The 17,376-nt window shown below is 45.9% G+C and overlaps 1 protein-coding gene across 2 annotated transcripts in view; it reads left to right on the plus strand.

The window, feature by feature from the left end:
- The first annotated feature begins 207 nt into the window (after positions 1-207).
- Positions 208-17,376, plus strand: part of ctdsp1 (CTD (carboxy-terminal domain, RNA polymerase II, polypeptide A) small phosphatase 1) — a 46,325-nt gene continuing 29,156 nt past the window's right edge. Inside the window, exons 1-2 of one of the 2 annotated variants that reach the window (XM_079519199.1) lie at positions 208-445; positions 573-705. In XM_079519199.1, the coding sequence (XP_079375325.1) occupies positions 624-705 (82 nt within the window). In that variant the 5' untranslated portion in view covers positions 208-445; positions 573-623. Of the gene's footprint in view, positions 706-17,376 lie in introns of both variants that reach the window. The other variant, XM_079519198.1, reaches the window with a different exon arrangement.

Genomic DNA, 17,376 nt, shown 5'->3' on the forward strand with positions numbered 1-17,376 from the left:
GTGACACGTCTGGTGAAATTTGAATTTAATTCGCTTCAGAATCATATGAATAAAGAATTAAAAATAACTATGTCTGTTTTTTTACAGTCTCAAATTGAGAATTGAGTATAAAACAACAGGCAAGACAAAATGCCATGTCTTTAAAACAATGAATTCCATAATTTCGTACAGTTTAAAATATTAACCCAGCCGTAAACAGATGGTTGTACTATGGACTAACTAACCGAAGAAAACCCACATCCTGCATTGTGGCTTTAAGAACGGGGCTTCCTTGAAACCGTCAAGGTCCATGTTTGTATCGTGAAATTGATGAAGTTGTTGAACTTAAGCCCATATAGAAACAAAAAAAGTAATCGATTTGGTATTAGTTCTTTTTAGCCGTTGTTTTTTTGTATTGTTTTTACGCTATTAATTAAACTCGCTCCGACATGTTCTTCTGCTCCGGGTAAGCTTTTGGACTCGGTTTTTATAGAATAATGTTGGGCTTTTACGCGCAGTAGTATGCGCGTATGTAGACAGGGAGTGGCAAAAAATATAAATATTTTTTTCCCCTTTTTGGCCATAACTCCCAGAATCTATTCAGCAACGGGGGGCTACTGTTATTAAGGATAGCGGATCTCTTCATGGACCATTCGTCGTCAATAATCACGCAAGTTACTCGGGATGAGGACGAAAACAACGCGGCGACTCGTCGAGAGGAAGGTGGTGAGTTTTTGGGAGAGAGAAAGTAGTGTGTGTTGTTTTTAAGTCTTTTAGAAGTGTCCGTGTTGCGCATGACACGCTGTTGTTACAAAGTGGCAACAAGACGCGCTGCTTTCTTGGGTTTGCAACTAAGTATAACATTGTGTCACCGACATCAAAGCGTTTGACGACATTGATTGGATACATGTTGATTTGCAATGCAACTTTTCCGCTGAGTGGAATCAACTTCTGAAGTTTGCTGTATAACTTGCAGCAGCCCCGGGGCGGTGTGGTGTAGAGTAGTAGTAGTTCTGTCTGTAGGCCTTTATCCACGGCGGGGAGCCGCCTTTTAATGCGTCATTTTTAATCCCTATAGTATAGTGTCGCCTGCCGAAAAGATCTGTAAAGTGAGCTTGTAGATCGGTTTAGTAGGATCAGCCCCTGTTCCACAAGAGACTAGAAAATTAAGAGAGACATTTGAAACTGAACTTTTAAGTAAAGTAACCCTGCACTTTATGTAGACCCCAGACGTGATTATGTAAACACTAGCTTGACGAACCTTTTAGAATGAAGCATGATAGAGTAGCCTATACAATACAGGCCATCAAGTAAACTTGTATATTATGCAGGGGTGACCACTGACCGGGGCCCGAGTTGTTGGCTATTATGTTTTGACAGTTGGTATGTCAAAAGCTACTATGTATGTAGCTAGGCCTATAAATTATGTTTTGACAGTTTAATAGTCATGTTTTGGACGTTTAGCTATTATCTTACACAAATCCTATTGTTATTGTTTTAATATCATGTTAATATGGTCTTAATCCAATCAATTGACATATGAAGGACTCCAATATGCTTTCTTGGGTTATAAATCCTCTTAGCAGACCTTGTATTGGACTGTACTTTCCTGTGCCCCCCCCCCCCCCCCCCCTGCAAACTGTTAGTAAAGTAGAACTAATCAATCAATCTATTAAAAAAACGAACTAAACCATGCTGTTATGTAATCAGACTGTTAAAGTCTAAAGCAGCTCCACAATGAACGTAGCTGTGTTGTGTAGTCTGCCCATAGTTCTGGTCGGACCAGAGCTAGCCTGCCCATATAGAACTGTTGTTTGAGTTTTTTCTACACCAACAGAACACCACAGTCTAGACATTGTTTTTAATCAACTATCTGTGAACAGCAAAACATTCACTCTAATTTTATTCCATTTATGGACATTGCCCTTGATGTCACAACTAGTCCTATAGGCTATAACGACATCCATCTTAGCAGATGCTCTTTACATACCAGTACATTCTAAATCAGATTTCAGATAGCACTATATAAGATAAGTAACTATAATTGAGATTGAAGTTTTATATTGTAATCAGCAAAATAATTCAGTGTCTTTAATGGCACCGGTCTTTTAATCCATTTAGGCCTGAATTTAAAAAATGTCTTCTAAATCCTGACAGTTTTCTGAAATACCTCATGTCTCTGTATCAGTGGTGGCCAGTGGGTGCTCAATATTTCATGTCAAGGACCCCAAAAAGTTTATCTGTGTTTGGCCACCGACTCCCCCATCTGAAAATATGTTGCTCTGGGAACGCCCCCAGAAGCAAAGATGTGAGTTAAAAACTTGCTCTGTAACAATGTATATTCAAAGATTTCAGGCACATTTTCACGATTTTCCAAAAAATAGCAGACCTACAAGTTCATAGCGCGGCACCGAGTGCCGCGCTATGAGCTTGTAGATCTGCTATTTTTCAATAGCTAAAGCATAACATAATGCTAACACCAAAAGGGGTTCCCGCCCAAAATGCATAATGCTGAAACGCTAAATAAACAAACATAAAACCATTCCTCCTGCTGTCTAAAGGAGAGACAGAAAATGTTCATTTTGTCAAATATTGATTAGACTGTGATACCAAAATATAAATAAACTCTACTCTTCTCCTGCTCTAGCAGGGTTTATGTAGCAAGATTGTGGTGGGATTTATGTGGGGATGAAGACTCCCTAGTGACTCCCCAGTGCCTCCCCAGTGCCTCTGTCTGCCCAGTGTCCCCCCAGTGTCTCCACAGTGCCTCTGTCTGTCTGCCCAGGGCCTCCCCAGGGCCTCCCTAGTGACTCCCCAGTGCCTCCCCAGTGCCTCTGTCTGCCCAGTGTCCCCCCAGTGTCTCCACAGTGCCTCTGTCTGTCTGCCCAGGGCCTCCCCAGGGCCTCCCTAGTGACTCCCCAGTGCCTCCCCAGTGCCTCTGTCTGCCCAGTGTCCCCCCAGTGTCTCCACAGTGCCTCTGTCTGTCTGCCCAGGGCCTCCCCAGGGCCTCCCTAGTGACTCCCCAGTGCCTCCCCAGTGCCTCTGTCTGCCCAGTGTCCCCCCAGTGTCTCCACAGTGCCTCTGTCTGTCTGCCCAGGGCCTCCCCAGGGCCTCCCTAGTGACTCCCCAGTGCCTCCCCAGTGCCTCTGTCTGCCCAGTGTCCCCCCAGTGTCTCCACAGTGCCTCTGTCTGTCTGCCCAGGGCCTCCCCAGGGCCTCCCTAGTGACTCCCCAGTGCCTCCCCAGTGCCTCTGTCTGCCCAGTGTCCCCCCAGTGTCTCCACAGTGCCTCTGTCTGTCTGCCCAGGGCCTCCCCAGGGCCTCCCTAGTGACTCCCCAGTGCCTCCCCAGTGCCTCTGTCTGCCCAGTGTCCCCCCAGTGTCTCCACAGTGCCTCTGTCTGTCTGCCCAGGGCCTCCCCAGGGCCTCCCTAGTGACTCCCCAGTGCCTCCCCAGTGCCTCTGTCTGCCCAGTGTCCCCCCAGTGTCTCCACAGTGCCTCTGTCTGTCTGCCCAGGGCCTCCCCAGGGCCTCCCTAGTGACTCCCCAGTGCCTCCCCAGTGCCTCTGTCTGCCCAGTGTCCCCCCAGTGTCTCCACAGTGCCTCTGTCTGTCTGCCCAGGGCCTCCCCAGGGCCTCCCTAGTGACTCCCCAGTGCCTCCCCAGTGCCTCTGTCTGCCCAGTGTCCCCCCAGTGTCTCCACAGTGCCTCTGTCTGTCTGCCCAGGGCCTCCCCAGGGCCTCCCTAGTGACTCCCCAGTGCCTCCCCAGTGCCTCTGTCTGCCCAGTGTCCCCCCAGTGTCTCCACAGTGCCTCTGTCTGTCTGCCCAGGGCCTCCCCAGGGCCTCCCTAGTGACTCCCCAGTGCCTCCCCAGTGCCTCTGTCTGCCCAGTGTCCCCCCAGTGTCTCCACAGTGCCTCTGTCTGTCTGCCCAGGGCCTCCCCAGGGCCTCCCTAGTGACTCCCCAGTGCCTCCCCAGTGCCTCTGTCTGCCCAGTGTCCCCCCAGTGTCTCCACAGTGCCTCTGTCTGTCTGCCCAGGGCCTCCCCAGGGCCTCCCTAGTGACTCCCCAGTGCCTCCCCAGTGCCTCTGTCTGCCCAGTGTCCCCCCAGTGTCTCCACAGTGCCTCCCCAATGTCTGCCCAGGGCCTCCCCAGGGCCTCCCTAGTGACTCCCCCAGTGCCTCTGTCAGAGTTGCCATGTTGAAAGTCGTTAAAAGCATAGTGTGTGTAACAGTGATGCCAATAGGGTACATTTTGCATCCCAAAACGCAGATTATTGTCTCCACCAGGCCGAAGGGGGGGGGGGGGGGGGGGGGTGTGTGTGTGTGTGTGTGTGTGTGTGTGTGTGTGTGTGTGTGTGTGTGTGTGTGTGTGTGTGTGTGTGTGTGTGTGTGTGTGTGTGTGTGTGTGTGTGTGTGTGTGTGTGTGTGTGTGTGTGTGTTCTGTGCGTTCTGTGCGCGCAGAAACACATAAAGCACTGAACGACCATAACGTGTCTGTAACTCTGAGAGGGTTCAAATGGAACCATTTGGTTCCATTTGTACGCTCTCGTTCGTCATCATAGTTAAGGGGGATCCCTGCAAATAAAACATGTGAGAACCACTAGTACTAGTGCACTCATAATGTGTGGTAAATCAGTGTCATACTTATTCTGAGTAAAACCTGTAGACTTGACAATAATTGGGTCTTATCCCATTTTGGGCGGGAACCCCTTTTGGTGTTAGCATTATGTTATGCTTTAGCTATTGAAAAATAGCAGATCTACAAGTGGCGCGCTATGAACTTGTAGGTCTGCTATTTTTGAAAAATTGTGAAATATATGTTGTTACAGAGTGAACATTTTAACTCAAATCTTTGCTTCTGGGGAGGTCCCTGGAACAACATATTTTCAGATGTTTGGTGGATGCATATTACATATAGTTTTTGGGGTCCTTGACATGAAATATTGAGCACCACTGATACATAAGGTATTTCAGAAAACTGTCAGGATTTAAAAGACATTTTTTAAAGTTCGACGTCAGGCCTAAATGGCTTAAAGAGTACCTGCAGCCAGGTATACTAGCATCTGTCATGTTCTTCTTGTCTGAGCTTGCAGTTTTTCAGTTTTTCAGTTATTCAGTTATTCAGTTATTCAGTGATTCCACACAGTAAAATATCTCCAGTGCTCATTTAAGTCAGATGGTTTCGCTACTTGTACCTGTTATGACTTGAGTGACAAGTAAACCCTTCTTGATTCTTGATTCATTCTACTCTGAGAATGAGAATTGAGAATGGACCTGGGTCTATGTGTCAATGGTCCATTTTTAGTGTGATTAACCCATTTTGGGCGGGAACCCCATTTGGTGTTTTAAGCATTATGTTATGCTTTAGCTATTGAAAAATAGCAGATCTACAAGCTCATGGCGCGCTACAAGCTTGTAGGTCTGCTATTTTTGAAAAGTCGTGAAAATGTAGGATTTTGAAGCCTTTTTTTTTAATGGACCTCAGTGTTAACACAGTATTGTATTGTTGCACAGACAGGTGTCATCAAAGCCATTTACTGTAAAGCCTTTTATTCACACTCAGAATTACAGACCTGTTCTGGTCATTCAGGGCTTTGTGTGTGTTTCACTTTCTGGTAGCATTATAGAGCGTCGCAGTCCCGCCTCCTACCCTGGACCAGGAAATGAAACCCAATGCATTATTCTCATAGACATTTCTTAAAGTATTTATTTAAAGACGGTTACGCCGCGGACAAAGCCAACTCGAGTCGTGACAACTCATGACAACACAAACAATATTTTGGACCAAACAAATAATTACAAAGAAGAAAAACAACAAAAAAGGTGTTGTAACCTGCCGTTTTTTTCTTCTTTCTAATTATTTGTTTGGTCCAAAATATTGTTTGTTGTCATGAGTTGTCACGACTCGAGTTGGCTTTGTCCGCGGCGTAACCGTCTTTAAATAAATACTTAATAAGAAATGTCTATGAGAATAATGCATTGGGTTTCATTTCCTGGTCCAGGGTAGGAGGCGGGACTGCGACGCTCTATTGTCCACTCATTTTGTATGTCCGTGAATGTCAATGACGGTTGATAAGAATAGAGTTCCCCCCCCCCCCCCTCCCGGTCCAAAAACATGAACTCTTCACTGACTGTACATACACTGTTATTTCTTTTTCTTACTGCTTTTTATATTTGGTACCTACTTGGTGCTACTACTAACACATTATGATTACTTTTGTACTGCTTTGGAGTGATGCCAACAGATCAATTTTGTTGTACATGTGTGTAAACAGTGTTCAATGACAAAATAAAATCCATCCATCCATCCATCCATCCAGTTGAATGCCCTCACAATGTCTACAATATAGACATTTTATATAGAATACAATTTAAGACGTTCTAAACGGCTATTGCCATTTTTATTACGCACTCTGTGCCGCGCTATGAGCTTGTAGATAGCTAAAGTATAACATAATGCTTAAAACATCAAAAGGGGTCCCCAGCCGCCCAGAATGGGTTAAAGGTTTTCTTCATTTCCTGAATAATGTATATTTTTTAATTTCCTGGAAAAATGAGTTGGGTGGTTTCTTCCCCAACAGCTGCTAGAGATACGATCCTGAACAGTATTGACTTCAGAGCCACTGGAATGTTGGCGCTGTTTGATTTGAACAGGGTAAATATTGCTTATCGTCACTGTGGCGCAATAGTACAGTCATGCAATGGAGTCAGCAGACCACAAAATGTTGACAAACAGACAGAGAGGCCGGCCTGCGCAAATCTATAACTACAGTATGCACAAACCCTGCATGCGTGACGCAATATGTGTGGTTGCCACGTTACTTGGATTAACCTATTTTGGGGCGGGAACCCCTTTTGGTGTTTTTTTTTAAGCATTATGTTATGCTTTAGCTTTTGAAAAATAGCAGATCTACAAGCTCATAGCGCGGCAGCGAGTGGCGCGCTACGAGCTTGTAGGTCTGTTATTTTTGAAAAATAGTGAAAATGTGGCACAAATCTTTGAATATATATATATTCTTTCAGAGCAAACGTTTTAAACTCAAATCTTTGCTTCTGAGGGGTTCCTAGAACAACATATTTTCAGACACATTTTTGGGGTCCTTGACATGAAATATTGAGCACCACTGAAACGGAAACATAGGTATTTCAGAAAACTGTCAGGATTTTAGAAGACAATGTTTTTAAATTTCGACGTCAGGCCTAATTGGGTTAAGCCTGCTTGTGACCAAAGTTGCAGGTCTGAATCCCTTACACTGACTGGGACACGCTAATTGCCTTTGTCACTCACTATAAGGTCCCTATTATAGGACGGACTGGCTGCCAAATCCGGCCTAAATCACATCTGTGCCATATCCAGATTGAAATCTCATCTACACAAACAAGTCACATGTGATTCGATTTTTACGAATGCGACTTGAGCCGCCGCGTTCAGAGGCGGTTTTAAATCTGATTAAAATCCGATTTCAGGAGATCCGTCTCAGTCTGAGCAGCAGTAACCTAATCTAAACCACCCAAGTCGCATCAAACATTCCAAGACGTCACTTGCAGCTGCCGTCTGTCTGCGGTAACCAAAGCAGATACACTATGTCGACACAGGGCAGATATGTCGATGCAGGGCAGATATGTCGACGCAGGGCAGATATGTCGACGCAGGGCAGATATGTCGACACAGGGCAGATATGTCGATGCAGGGCAGATATGTCGATGCAGGGCAGATATGTCGATGCAGGGCAGATATGTCGACGCAGGGCAGATATGTCGACGCAGGGCAGATATGTCGACGCAGGGCAGCTCTGGGTTGACGTTGTTAAAAATCAGTCTGAAACACACAGATCTGTGACAGATCCCATCTGGTCACTTTGCAAATGCAGTGTGAAGAACAGTCCTGCCAAAAGATCAAAAGGATTTGAGAAATAAATCAGTTTTAGCTGGATTTGACTGCAGTCCTAGTCCCAAACTGCATGGGCCCAATTCGTCACCAAGTGTCTTTGAGCAAGGCACATAAAAACTGTTCCAGGGTGTCTGCTATTTCCTCTAGTTTTGTAATAGGCTGACCCCCAGAGTTAACAGACCTGGGTCCATTTGGTTCCTGACCTGTCAATTATTTAGCAGGTGACCCTTTCTAGCAGCGTCATACAAAGCGTCATATTTGAAAACAAAGTTAACCAATTAAAGGGGCATTCCACTCATTTTCAACGTTTTACTATGTCATTAATATACCTTAGAGCTGTTGTGTGGAAATAATAAAAAAAGTCCCCCCATTCTGTGTTTACTAGAACTAGAGGTCTGAAAAAAATCATTAACATGGTGAAACACATCAAGATGTGTTTCCCCATGTCAATGACTTTTTTCATAATTACAGTTCTAGGAAACATAGAATGGGGGGACTTTTTTATTATTTCCACACAACAGCTCTAAGGTATATTAATGACATAGTAAAATGTTGAAAATGGGTGGTTTTCCCCTTTAAGGAACAACTGTGTACTTTAATCTGTAGTGTACTGTACAGATTACACTACAGATTGAATCTGTAGTGTACTCACTGTACTGTACAGATTGGTGTCCTGTAAAGGGAAATACTCTAAGTTAAGAAATACTAAGTTAAGTAAAAGTACCTCAAAATTGTACTTATCCCATTTAGACCTGAGGATGATTCTACAAATGTCTTCTATATCCTGACGGTTTTCTGAAAAAACTCATGTTTCTGTATCGGTGGTTCTCAAACATTAAAATATGTAAATGGCCGCCGACCCCCGTCTGAAAATATGCAGTTCCAGTGACCTACCAGAAGCAAAGATTTCAGTTAAAACATGTTCGCTCTGAAATAATATACATATATTCAAAGATTTGCGCCACATTTTCACGATTTTTCCAAAAATAGCCGATCTACAAGCTCGTAGCGCGGCACTCGGTTCCGTGCTATGAGCTTGTAGATCTGCTATCTTTCAACAGCTTAAAGCATAACATAATGCTTAACCCATTCTGGGGCGGGAACCGCTTTTGATGTTTTAAGCAGATTACTTTTGTAAATCTTCTTGGTGACTTTACACCACACCGTTCTACACGGTCCTGAGGGACTAAAACTAAGACAAACCTCACGCTTCTTATTTCCTAAACATCAGAATGAAAGCCGTGAGACCATGACCATAGCCTCGTATTTCCGAGGGAATGGTTTTGCAAAACGAGGATGTAATAATAATGAAGCCGGTAATAACAGCCACCACCAGAACATACAGAACACTGTTCACAAAACAATAACATCCCATTAGGTCAGTCACACATTTTAGATCAGATCAAAGGTAAAAAACACAACATACTCACGTGCACGGCGTGCACGTGAGTATGTTGTGTGTGTGTGCACTGCACGCACACAACACACGCACACAATAGCCTTGCAGATGTTGTTGTTGTTGATCACATCCTTGAACCCACCTGTGGATTATACCAGGGACAAGTAAGTAGTAAGTAAGTAGTAAGTAAATTGTATTTGTAAAGAACCTTTCAAGACAAAGTCACAAGGTGCTGAACAGAACACAGTTCTGAAAAAGACAATAAAGAATTTAACGAAACCAATAAACAAGGCAAAATCTCAAAACATAGGCATTTAAAATAGAGGCAGAATCACAAAACATAGGTATGTAAAAATACCTATGTTTCGTCCTCATGGGTCTTTGCGGATTATACCAGAGTCCACCAGTCCGGTCTCGAGTCCACATTTTTATTTACTGGGTCTCGTCTCGGTCTTACTCTGACTTGGACTTGACTCCGTCTCGGATCAAGGGACTCGAGTCGGGACTCTTTCCCCTCACTGAGTCCACTCGAGTCACTACAATGCAATGAAATACATGTATTCTACCCATTCACATTAACATAAGAGAGCTGTCTGGCGCTCATAGACTGATATCTTGTTAAGTACGGAGTGTACCTGCTCTGCTTGGTCAAAAGAAAGCAGAATAAATAAACAAATGGTAATAATAATGTGGGCGGCGGTGGCTCAGGGGTAGAGTGGCCGGATGTCAACCGCAAGGTTACCAGTTTGAACCCAGCCTCCCCCAGAGTTAGTGTCGAAGTGTCCTTGAGCAAGACACTGAACCCCTAATTGCTCCTGATGTGCAGGTTGGTGACTTGCATGGTTTCTGCCGCCATCGGTGTGTGAATGTGTGTGTGAATGTAATGCACAATCTATGTAAAGCACCTTGGATAAAGGCGCTATATAAATGCACCATTTACCATTACAGTACACAATCCCCCATTCACTGGGGCCAAGATGGCAAAGAGCAACCCATGTTGTTATTATAATACAAAAAAAAAAATCTGGTCTCAGTACTCGACTACAACACGACCACTTACTGTATAATTCAACTCCAGAGCTTCCTTTGCCTTTCTAGTACATAGTTTGGCCAGAAGGGGGCACTACTGTCAAGGTAACCATGCACAAGCCAATTCCAGCAATGCCCTTGGATCACTTCCTATTGGCCAAGGGTCATCATGGGCCCAAGAAGACATGCCTGCATTCCAGACTTGAGGAGCCAGAGAGACTGAGAAGGAAAGGGAGGGGAGGCTAGTGTTTGGATCTTCTTTTATTTCACTGAAGGGCTCCAAGCAAAATGGAGGGCATTAACAGAATCAGAAACTTCATTACTACCCTGCAATGTTTCAAAGCTTGAGCACGGGAAGACGTTTGAGCAACAGATGTCGCTCAAACTTCCAGATTTTGGGCGGGAACCCCTTTTGGTGTTAGCATTATGTTATGCTTTAGCTATTGAAAAATAGTAGATCTACAAGCTCATAGCGCGCCACCGAGTGGCGCGCTATGAGCTTGTAGGTCTGCTATTTTTGAAAAATCGAAGAACCACTGAAATAGAAACATAGCTTTTTCAGAAAACTGTCAGGATGTAGAAGACATTTATAGAATCTGATCTCAGGTCAAAATGGGTTAAATTGATCTGCTTCCTCAGCTAATATTCATGTCACCGTGATGACGTCACGAACATCTGATTTGCACAAGCTTTCAGTAAAAAAAAAAGAGGGGAAAAGGAATCCACTCCTTTTTAACTGCATTAAAACAACAATAATTAAGATGATTATGACAATTATGGGCAGGGAAACATGCAAAAACACATTCCTTTTTATAGGTTATACAATTACTATAATTATTTTCAGGCTCTACGATTTGGTAATTACAATAGTTAATATTTCGATTATCTTTCGATGAATTATTCAATATTCAATATGTCTCCCCCACACGCACGCATGTGCACACACACCAGTGGTGGAAAGTAACTAAGTACTTTTACTTGAGTACAGTACTTAAGTACAACTTTGAGGTATTTGTACTTTACTTGAGTATTTCCAATTTCCAGTACTTTTACTTCTACTCCACTACATCTCGGAGTGAAAATTTGTACTTTTACTCCACTACAATTATTTGAAAACTTTAGTTACTAGTTACTTTGGAGATTTAAATTTTGATTAAAAAACATACATTAACCACTTCAACCCTATACATTTCGGCCATTTGAAAATAGCCGATCTACAAGCTCACTGAGAGCTCATTGAGAGCTTGTAGATCGGCTATTTTCAATAGATTCTCTACACATTTTGAACTTGTGAAATGGGACATTTTGCACTATGAATACTTAAGTACATTTTGATGCTGATACTTTTGTACTTTTACTCAAGTACATTTTCAATTCCGTACTTGTAACGAAGTAGTTCTAAATTGCAGTATTGGTACTTTTACTTAAGTAAAACAATTGAGTACTTTTCCCACCACACATGCACAAAACATTTGGATTCTTATCAATAATGATCAAAATGTTTGAATCAGGGTGTTGAAGACCCGTATCAATCTCCAACACTATGAACCTGTCACTCAACTCGCCCTGGAGGGCGAGAAGCATTTTGTTAGATTGTAACTGCGTATCCAGTGTCAAAGTGGCAGAAAGTGGGCGGTGGGAAGGCCTCATTCTTTCTCCTGTCTGGATAGGAATAGAAGCAGCCTGCAAGCAAAGGGCCATGCATGCATAGACCCCGGAGAGAGGTCATGCCTCTGTCCCGTCAGCCCTGGCCTGTCCCGTCAGCCTCTGTCCCGTCAGCCTCTGTCCCGTCAGCCTCTGTCCCGTCAGCCCCTCTGTCCCGTCAGCCTCTGTCCCGTCAGCCTCTGTCCCGTCAGCCTCTGTCCTGTCAGCCTCTGTCCCGTCAGCCTCTGTCCCGTCAGCCTCTGTCCCGTCAGCCTCTGTCCCGTCAGCCCCTGTCCCGTCAGCCTCTGTCCCGTCAGCCTCTGTCCCGTCAGCCCCTCTGTCCCGTCAGCCTCTGTCCCGTCAGCCTCTGTCCTGTCAGCCTCTGTCCTGTCAGCCTCTGTCCCGTCAGCCTCTGTCCCGTCAGCCTCTGTCCCGTCAGCCTCTGTCCCGTCAGCCTCTGTCCCGTCAGCCCCTGTCCCGTCAGCCCCTGTCCCGTCAGCCTCTGTCCCGTCAGCCTCTGTCCCGTCAGCCCTGGCCTGTCAGCCTCTGTCCCGTCAGCCTCTGTCCCGTCAGCCTCTGTCCCGTCAGCCTCTGTCCCGTCAGCCTCTGTCCCGTCAGCTCTGTCCCGTCAGCCTCTGTCCCGTCAGCCTCTGTCCCGTCAGCCCTCTGTCCCGTCAGCCTCTGTCCCGTCAGCCTCTGTCCCGTCAGCCTCTGTCCCGTCAGCCCTGGCCTGTCAGCCTCTGTCCCGTCAGCCTCTGTCCCGTCAGCCTCTGTCCCGTCAGCCTCTGTCCCGTCAGCCCCTGTCCCATCAGCCCCTGTCCCGTCAGCCTCTGTCCCGTCAGCCTCTGTCCCGTCAGCCTCTGTCCCGTCAGCCCTGGCCTGTCAGCCTCTGTCCCGTCAGCCTCTGTCCCGTCAGCCTCTGTCCCGTCAGCCTCTGTCCCGTCAGCCCCTGTCCCGTCAGCCTCTGTCCCGTCAGCCTCTGTCCCGTCAGCCTCTGTCCCGTCAGCCTCTGTCCCGTCAGCCCCTGTCCCGTCAGCCTCTGTCCCGTCAGCCTCTGTCCCGTCAGCCTCTGTCCCGTCAGCCCCTGTCCCGTCAGCCTCTGTCCCGCCATCCCTCCGTTTAGGGTAAGCCTTAAACCATTTAGACCTGACGTCGAAATTATTATTTTTTAAATCATGACAAGTTTTCTGACAAACTGTTTCTAGTGGTGGTGCTAAACCTTTTTCATGTATTTGGCCGCCGACCCCTATCAAAATATAAAATATGTTGTTCCAGGGACTCCCCCAGAAGCGAAGATTTGAGTTAAAAAGCTCTGAAAGAAAACTATATATTCAAAGATTTGCACCACATTTTCAAGATTTTTCAAAAATAGCAGACCTGCTATTTTTCAATAGCTAAAGCATAACATAATGCTAACACCAAAAATGGTAAAATCACATTTTTAATTTTTTTTTAGAGTGGACAAGTTACGCTTTCTTTTGAGGTGTGATTCTCGCTATAAGAGAACATTTACTGTGGGCCTCAGACAAGGTCCTTCGTTCAATGCATCACCTTTAGCACAGGCGGAATAGCTCTGCTCAAAATGGCCAGCATTCAAATTGTTAACAGGCCCGAAAATTAACATCTTACCCCCCCCATGCCAAAGCGCCAGCGCTCGCCCAGCAGTCTGCTGTCACCCAGGCGGATGCATGCACGCTTCTCGCCCTCAGGCGTCTTACTGGTATTAGGCTAGCCCTATGTCTATGTGTACGTCTCTAAATGTTTTGATGAATTGAACAAGGTGGACCCTCTTGCAAACAAGTGTAATGCTTAATTGGGTCGTCCACTCAGTCTTTGTATTGAGTTTGTGCTTGAAATGTACTGTAATTCTGCAAACTGATAATTTTAATAAATATTTCAATCAATCAATGTTCTTGTCCAGAACCAGCACAAAATAAATCCGACCCCTTGTTGTCCTCATACTGTATCTGATGAAGACCCATAAGGGGTCGAAACGTTGTCATCATCCTTAAATACATTTCCTGTGGGAGCTACACAACGGTGTGCAGACTATTTCTTCTTCTAAACGTAACCCTAACCCTAACCTCGTTTAAAGAAAACAAGAACTGTGCTTAAAACCCATTTTGGGCGGGAACCCCTTTTGGTGTTTTTAAACATTATGTTATAATTTAGCTATTGAAAAATATCAGATCTACAAGCTCATAGGTCTGCTATTTTTGAAAAATCGTTAGAATGTGGCCTAAATGTTTGAATATATTCTTTCCGAGCGAAACGTTTTTAACTCAAATCTTTGCTTCTTCTGGGGAGTCACTGGAACTACATATTTTCAGATGGGGGTGTCGTCGTGCCGATTACACATTTGTGACTAAATTTGACTGAGGGACTGCCATTGGATTTTTTTTAATTTTCGTTTTTCATGTCGTATGAAAGCAGGGAATCATAGCTTCAAATTGACATATTGGTTGTTCAGTTTGACCCACCAGTTTTGGAGATATGGCTTATAGAGTAATGTCTTGCAGAAAACAGCGAGTTGAGAAAACAGGCTTGAAAGGTTCACTTCTGTGGTCTCTAACATTACACCTAGCTACATGTTTAAGCATTTATTTCATATTTACATGTCAATTTCAGCTCTGACACTTATTTCAGACAGGCTCTAGTATGTGAAGAGTCTGCCTGTGCTATAAACCCATTTTGAAAAAAAAAAAGTTTTCTGCTCTGGTGAAAAGCTGGAATTTGCGCGATGGCAGTCTCTCAGTCAAATCTGGTCACATTTTTGTGGGTTATTGACATGAAAATGTTTGAGGCACGACTGACATACAGAAACATGGGTTTTTCAGAAAACTGTCATGATTTAGAAGACATTTGTAGAATCTGTTGTCAGGTCAAAATGGGTTAAATACATTTCCTGTGGGAGCTACACAACAGTGTGCACACTATTTCTTCTTCTCCTAAACTTAACCCTAACCTTGTTTTTAAAAAAAAAACAAGAACTGTGCTTAAACCTCACCTAACCCCAGTAAAACCATGCCTGCCCGGGAGCCAATCGGACACGTGGTAAGGCGGGTCTACCCTAGAACGTTGGCGGGATTCATAATCACGCACTCCTGAAAGTGATATCCAGCTATGGCTGCTTTTAGACGGGCAGCAGGCTGACTTTAGACGGGCAGCAGGCTGAAATGCACTGTGTGCTTTTAGACGGGCAGCAGGCTGAAACGCACTGTGTGCTTTTAGACGGGCAGCAGGCTGAAACGCACTGTGTGCTTTTAGACGGGCAGCAGGCTGAAACGCACTGTGTGCTTTTAGACGGGCAGCAGGGCTGAAACGCACTGTGTGCTTTTAGACGGGCAGCAGGCTGAAACGCACTGTGTGCTTTTAGACGGGCAGCAGGCTGAAACGCACTGTGTGCTTTTAGACGGGCAGCAGGCTGAAACGCACTGTGTGCTTTTAGACGGGCAGCAGGCTGAAACGCACTGTGTGCTTTTAGACGGGCAGCAGGGCTGAAACGCACCGTGTGCTTTTAGACGGGCAGCAGGCTGAAACGCACTGTGTGCTTTTAGACGGGCAGCAGGCTGAAACGCACTGTGTGCTTTTAGACGGGCAGCAGGCTGAAACGCACTGTGTGCTTTTAGACGGGCAGCAGGCTGAAACGCACTGTGTGCTTTTAGACGGGCAGCAGGGCTGAAACGCACCGTGTGCTTTTAGACGGGCAGCAGGCTGAAACGCACTGTGTGCTTTTAGACGGGCAGCAGGCTGAAACGCACTGTGTGCTTTTAGACGGGCAGCAGGCTGAAACGCACTGTGTGCTTTTAGACGGGCAGCAGGCTGAAATGCACTGTGTGCTTTTAGACGGGCAGCAGGTCTGAAATGCACTGTGTGCTTTTAGACGGGCAGCAGGCTGAAACGCACTGTGTGCTTTTAGACGGGCAGCAGGCTGAAATGCACTGTGTGCTTTTAGACGGGCAGCAGGCTGAAACGCACTGTGTGCTTTTAGACGGGCAGCAGGCTGAAACGCACTGTGTGCTTTTAGACGGGCAGCAGGCTGAAACGCACTGTGTGCTTTTAGACGGGCAGCAGGCTGAAACGCACTGTGTGCTTTTAGACGGGCAGCAGGTCTGAAATGCACTGTGTGCTTTTAGACGGGCAGCAGGCTGAAACGCACTGTGTGCTTTTAGACGGGCAGCAGGCTGAAACGCACTGTGTGCTTTTAGACGGGCAGCAGGCTGAAACGCACTGTGTGCTTTTAGACGGGCAGCAGGTCTGAAATGCACTGTGTGCTTTTAGACGGGCAGCAGGCTGAAACGCACTGTGTGCTTTTAGACGGGCAGCAGGCTGAAACGCACTGTGTGCTTTTAGACGGGCAGCAGGCTGAAACGCACCGTGTGCTTTTAGACGGGCAGCAGGCTGAAACGCACTGTGTGCTTTTAGACGGGCAGCAGGCTGAAACGCACTGTGTGCTTTTAGACGGGCAGCAGGTCTGAAATGCACTGTGTGCTTTTAGACGGGCAGCAGGCTGAAACGCACTGTGTGCTTTTAGACGGGCAGCAGGCTGAAACGCACTGTGTGCTTTTAGACGGGCAGCAGGCTGAAACGCACTGTGTGCTTTTAGACGGGCAGCAGGTCTGAAACGCACTGTGTGCTTTTAGACGGGCAGCAGGCTGAAACGCACTGTGTGCCTTTTAGACGGGCAGCAGGCTGAAACGCACTGTGTGCTTTTAGACGGGCAGCAGGCTGAAACGCACTGTGTGCTTTTAGACGGGCAGCAGGCTGAAACGCACTGTGTGCTTTTAGACGGGCAGCAGGTCTGAAATGCACTGTGTGCTTTTAGACGGGCAGCAGGCTGAAACGCACTGTGTGGCTGCTTTTAGACGGGCAGCAGGCTGAAACGCACTGTGTGCTTTTAGACGGGCAGCAGGCTGAAACGCACCGTGTGCTTTTAGACGGGCAGCAGGCTGAAACGCACTGTGTGCTTTTAGACGGGCAGCAGGCTGAAACGCACCGTGTGCTTTTAGACGGGCAGCAGGCTGAAACGCACCGTGTGCTTTTAGACGGGCAGCAGGCTGAAACGCACTGTGTGCTTTTAGACGGGCAGCAGGCTGAAACGCACTGTGTGCTTTTAGACGGGCAGCAGGCTGAAACGCACCGTGTGCATCTGGTGAGCAGTTAATTTGTCACGTTGTCTCCGAAAATGTGTCACCTCACTGTCACGATCTTTACTTACTCTTTAATCCATTGAGACCTGGAACGCATCCATGTCACGTTAGCGTTAGCGTTTTAAACATTATGTTATAATTTAGCTATTGAAAAATAGCAGATCTACAAGCTCATAGCGCGCCACCGAGTGGCGCGCTATGAGCTTGTAGGTCTGCTATTTTTGAAAAATCGTTAAAATGTGCCTCAAATCTTTCCGAAAATTGTCATGATTTAGAAAACTTTTTTTT

The sequence above is a fragment of the Electrona antarctica genome (assembly GCF_951216825.1).
Source record: "Electrona antarctica genome assembly, chromosome: 13".
NCBI classification, from domain to species: Eukaryota; Metazoa; Chordata; class Actinopteri; order Myctophiformes; family Myctophidae; genus Electrona; species Electrona antarctica.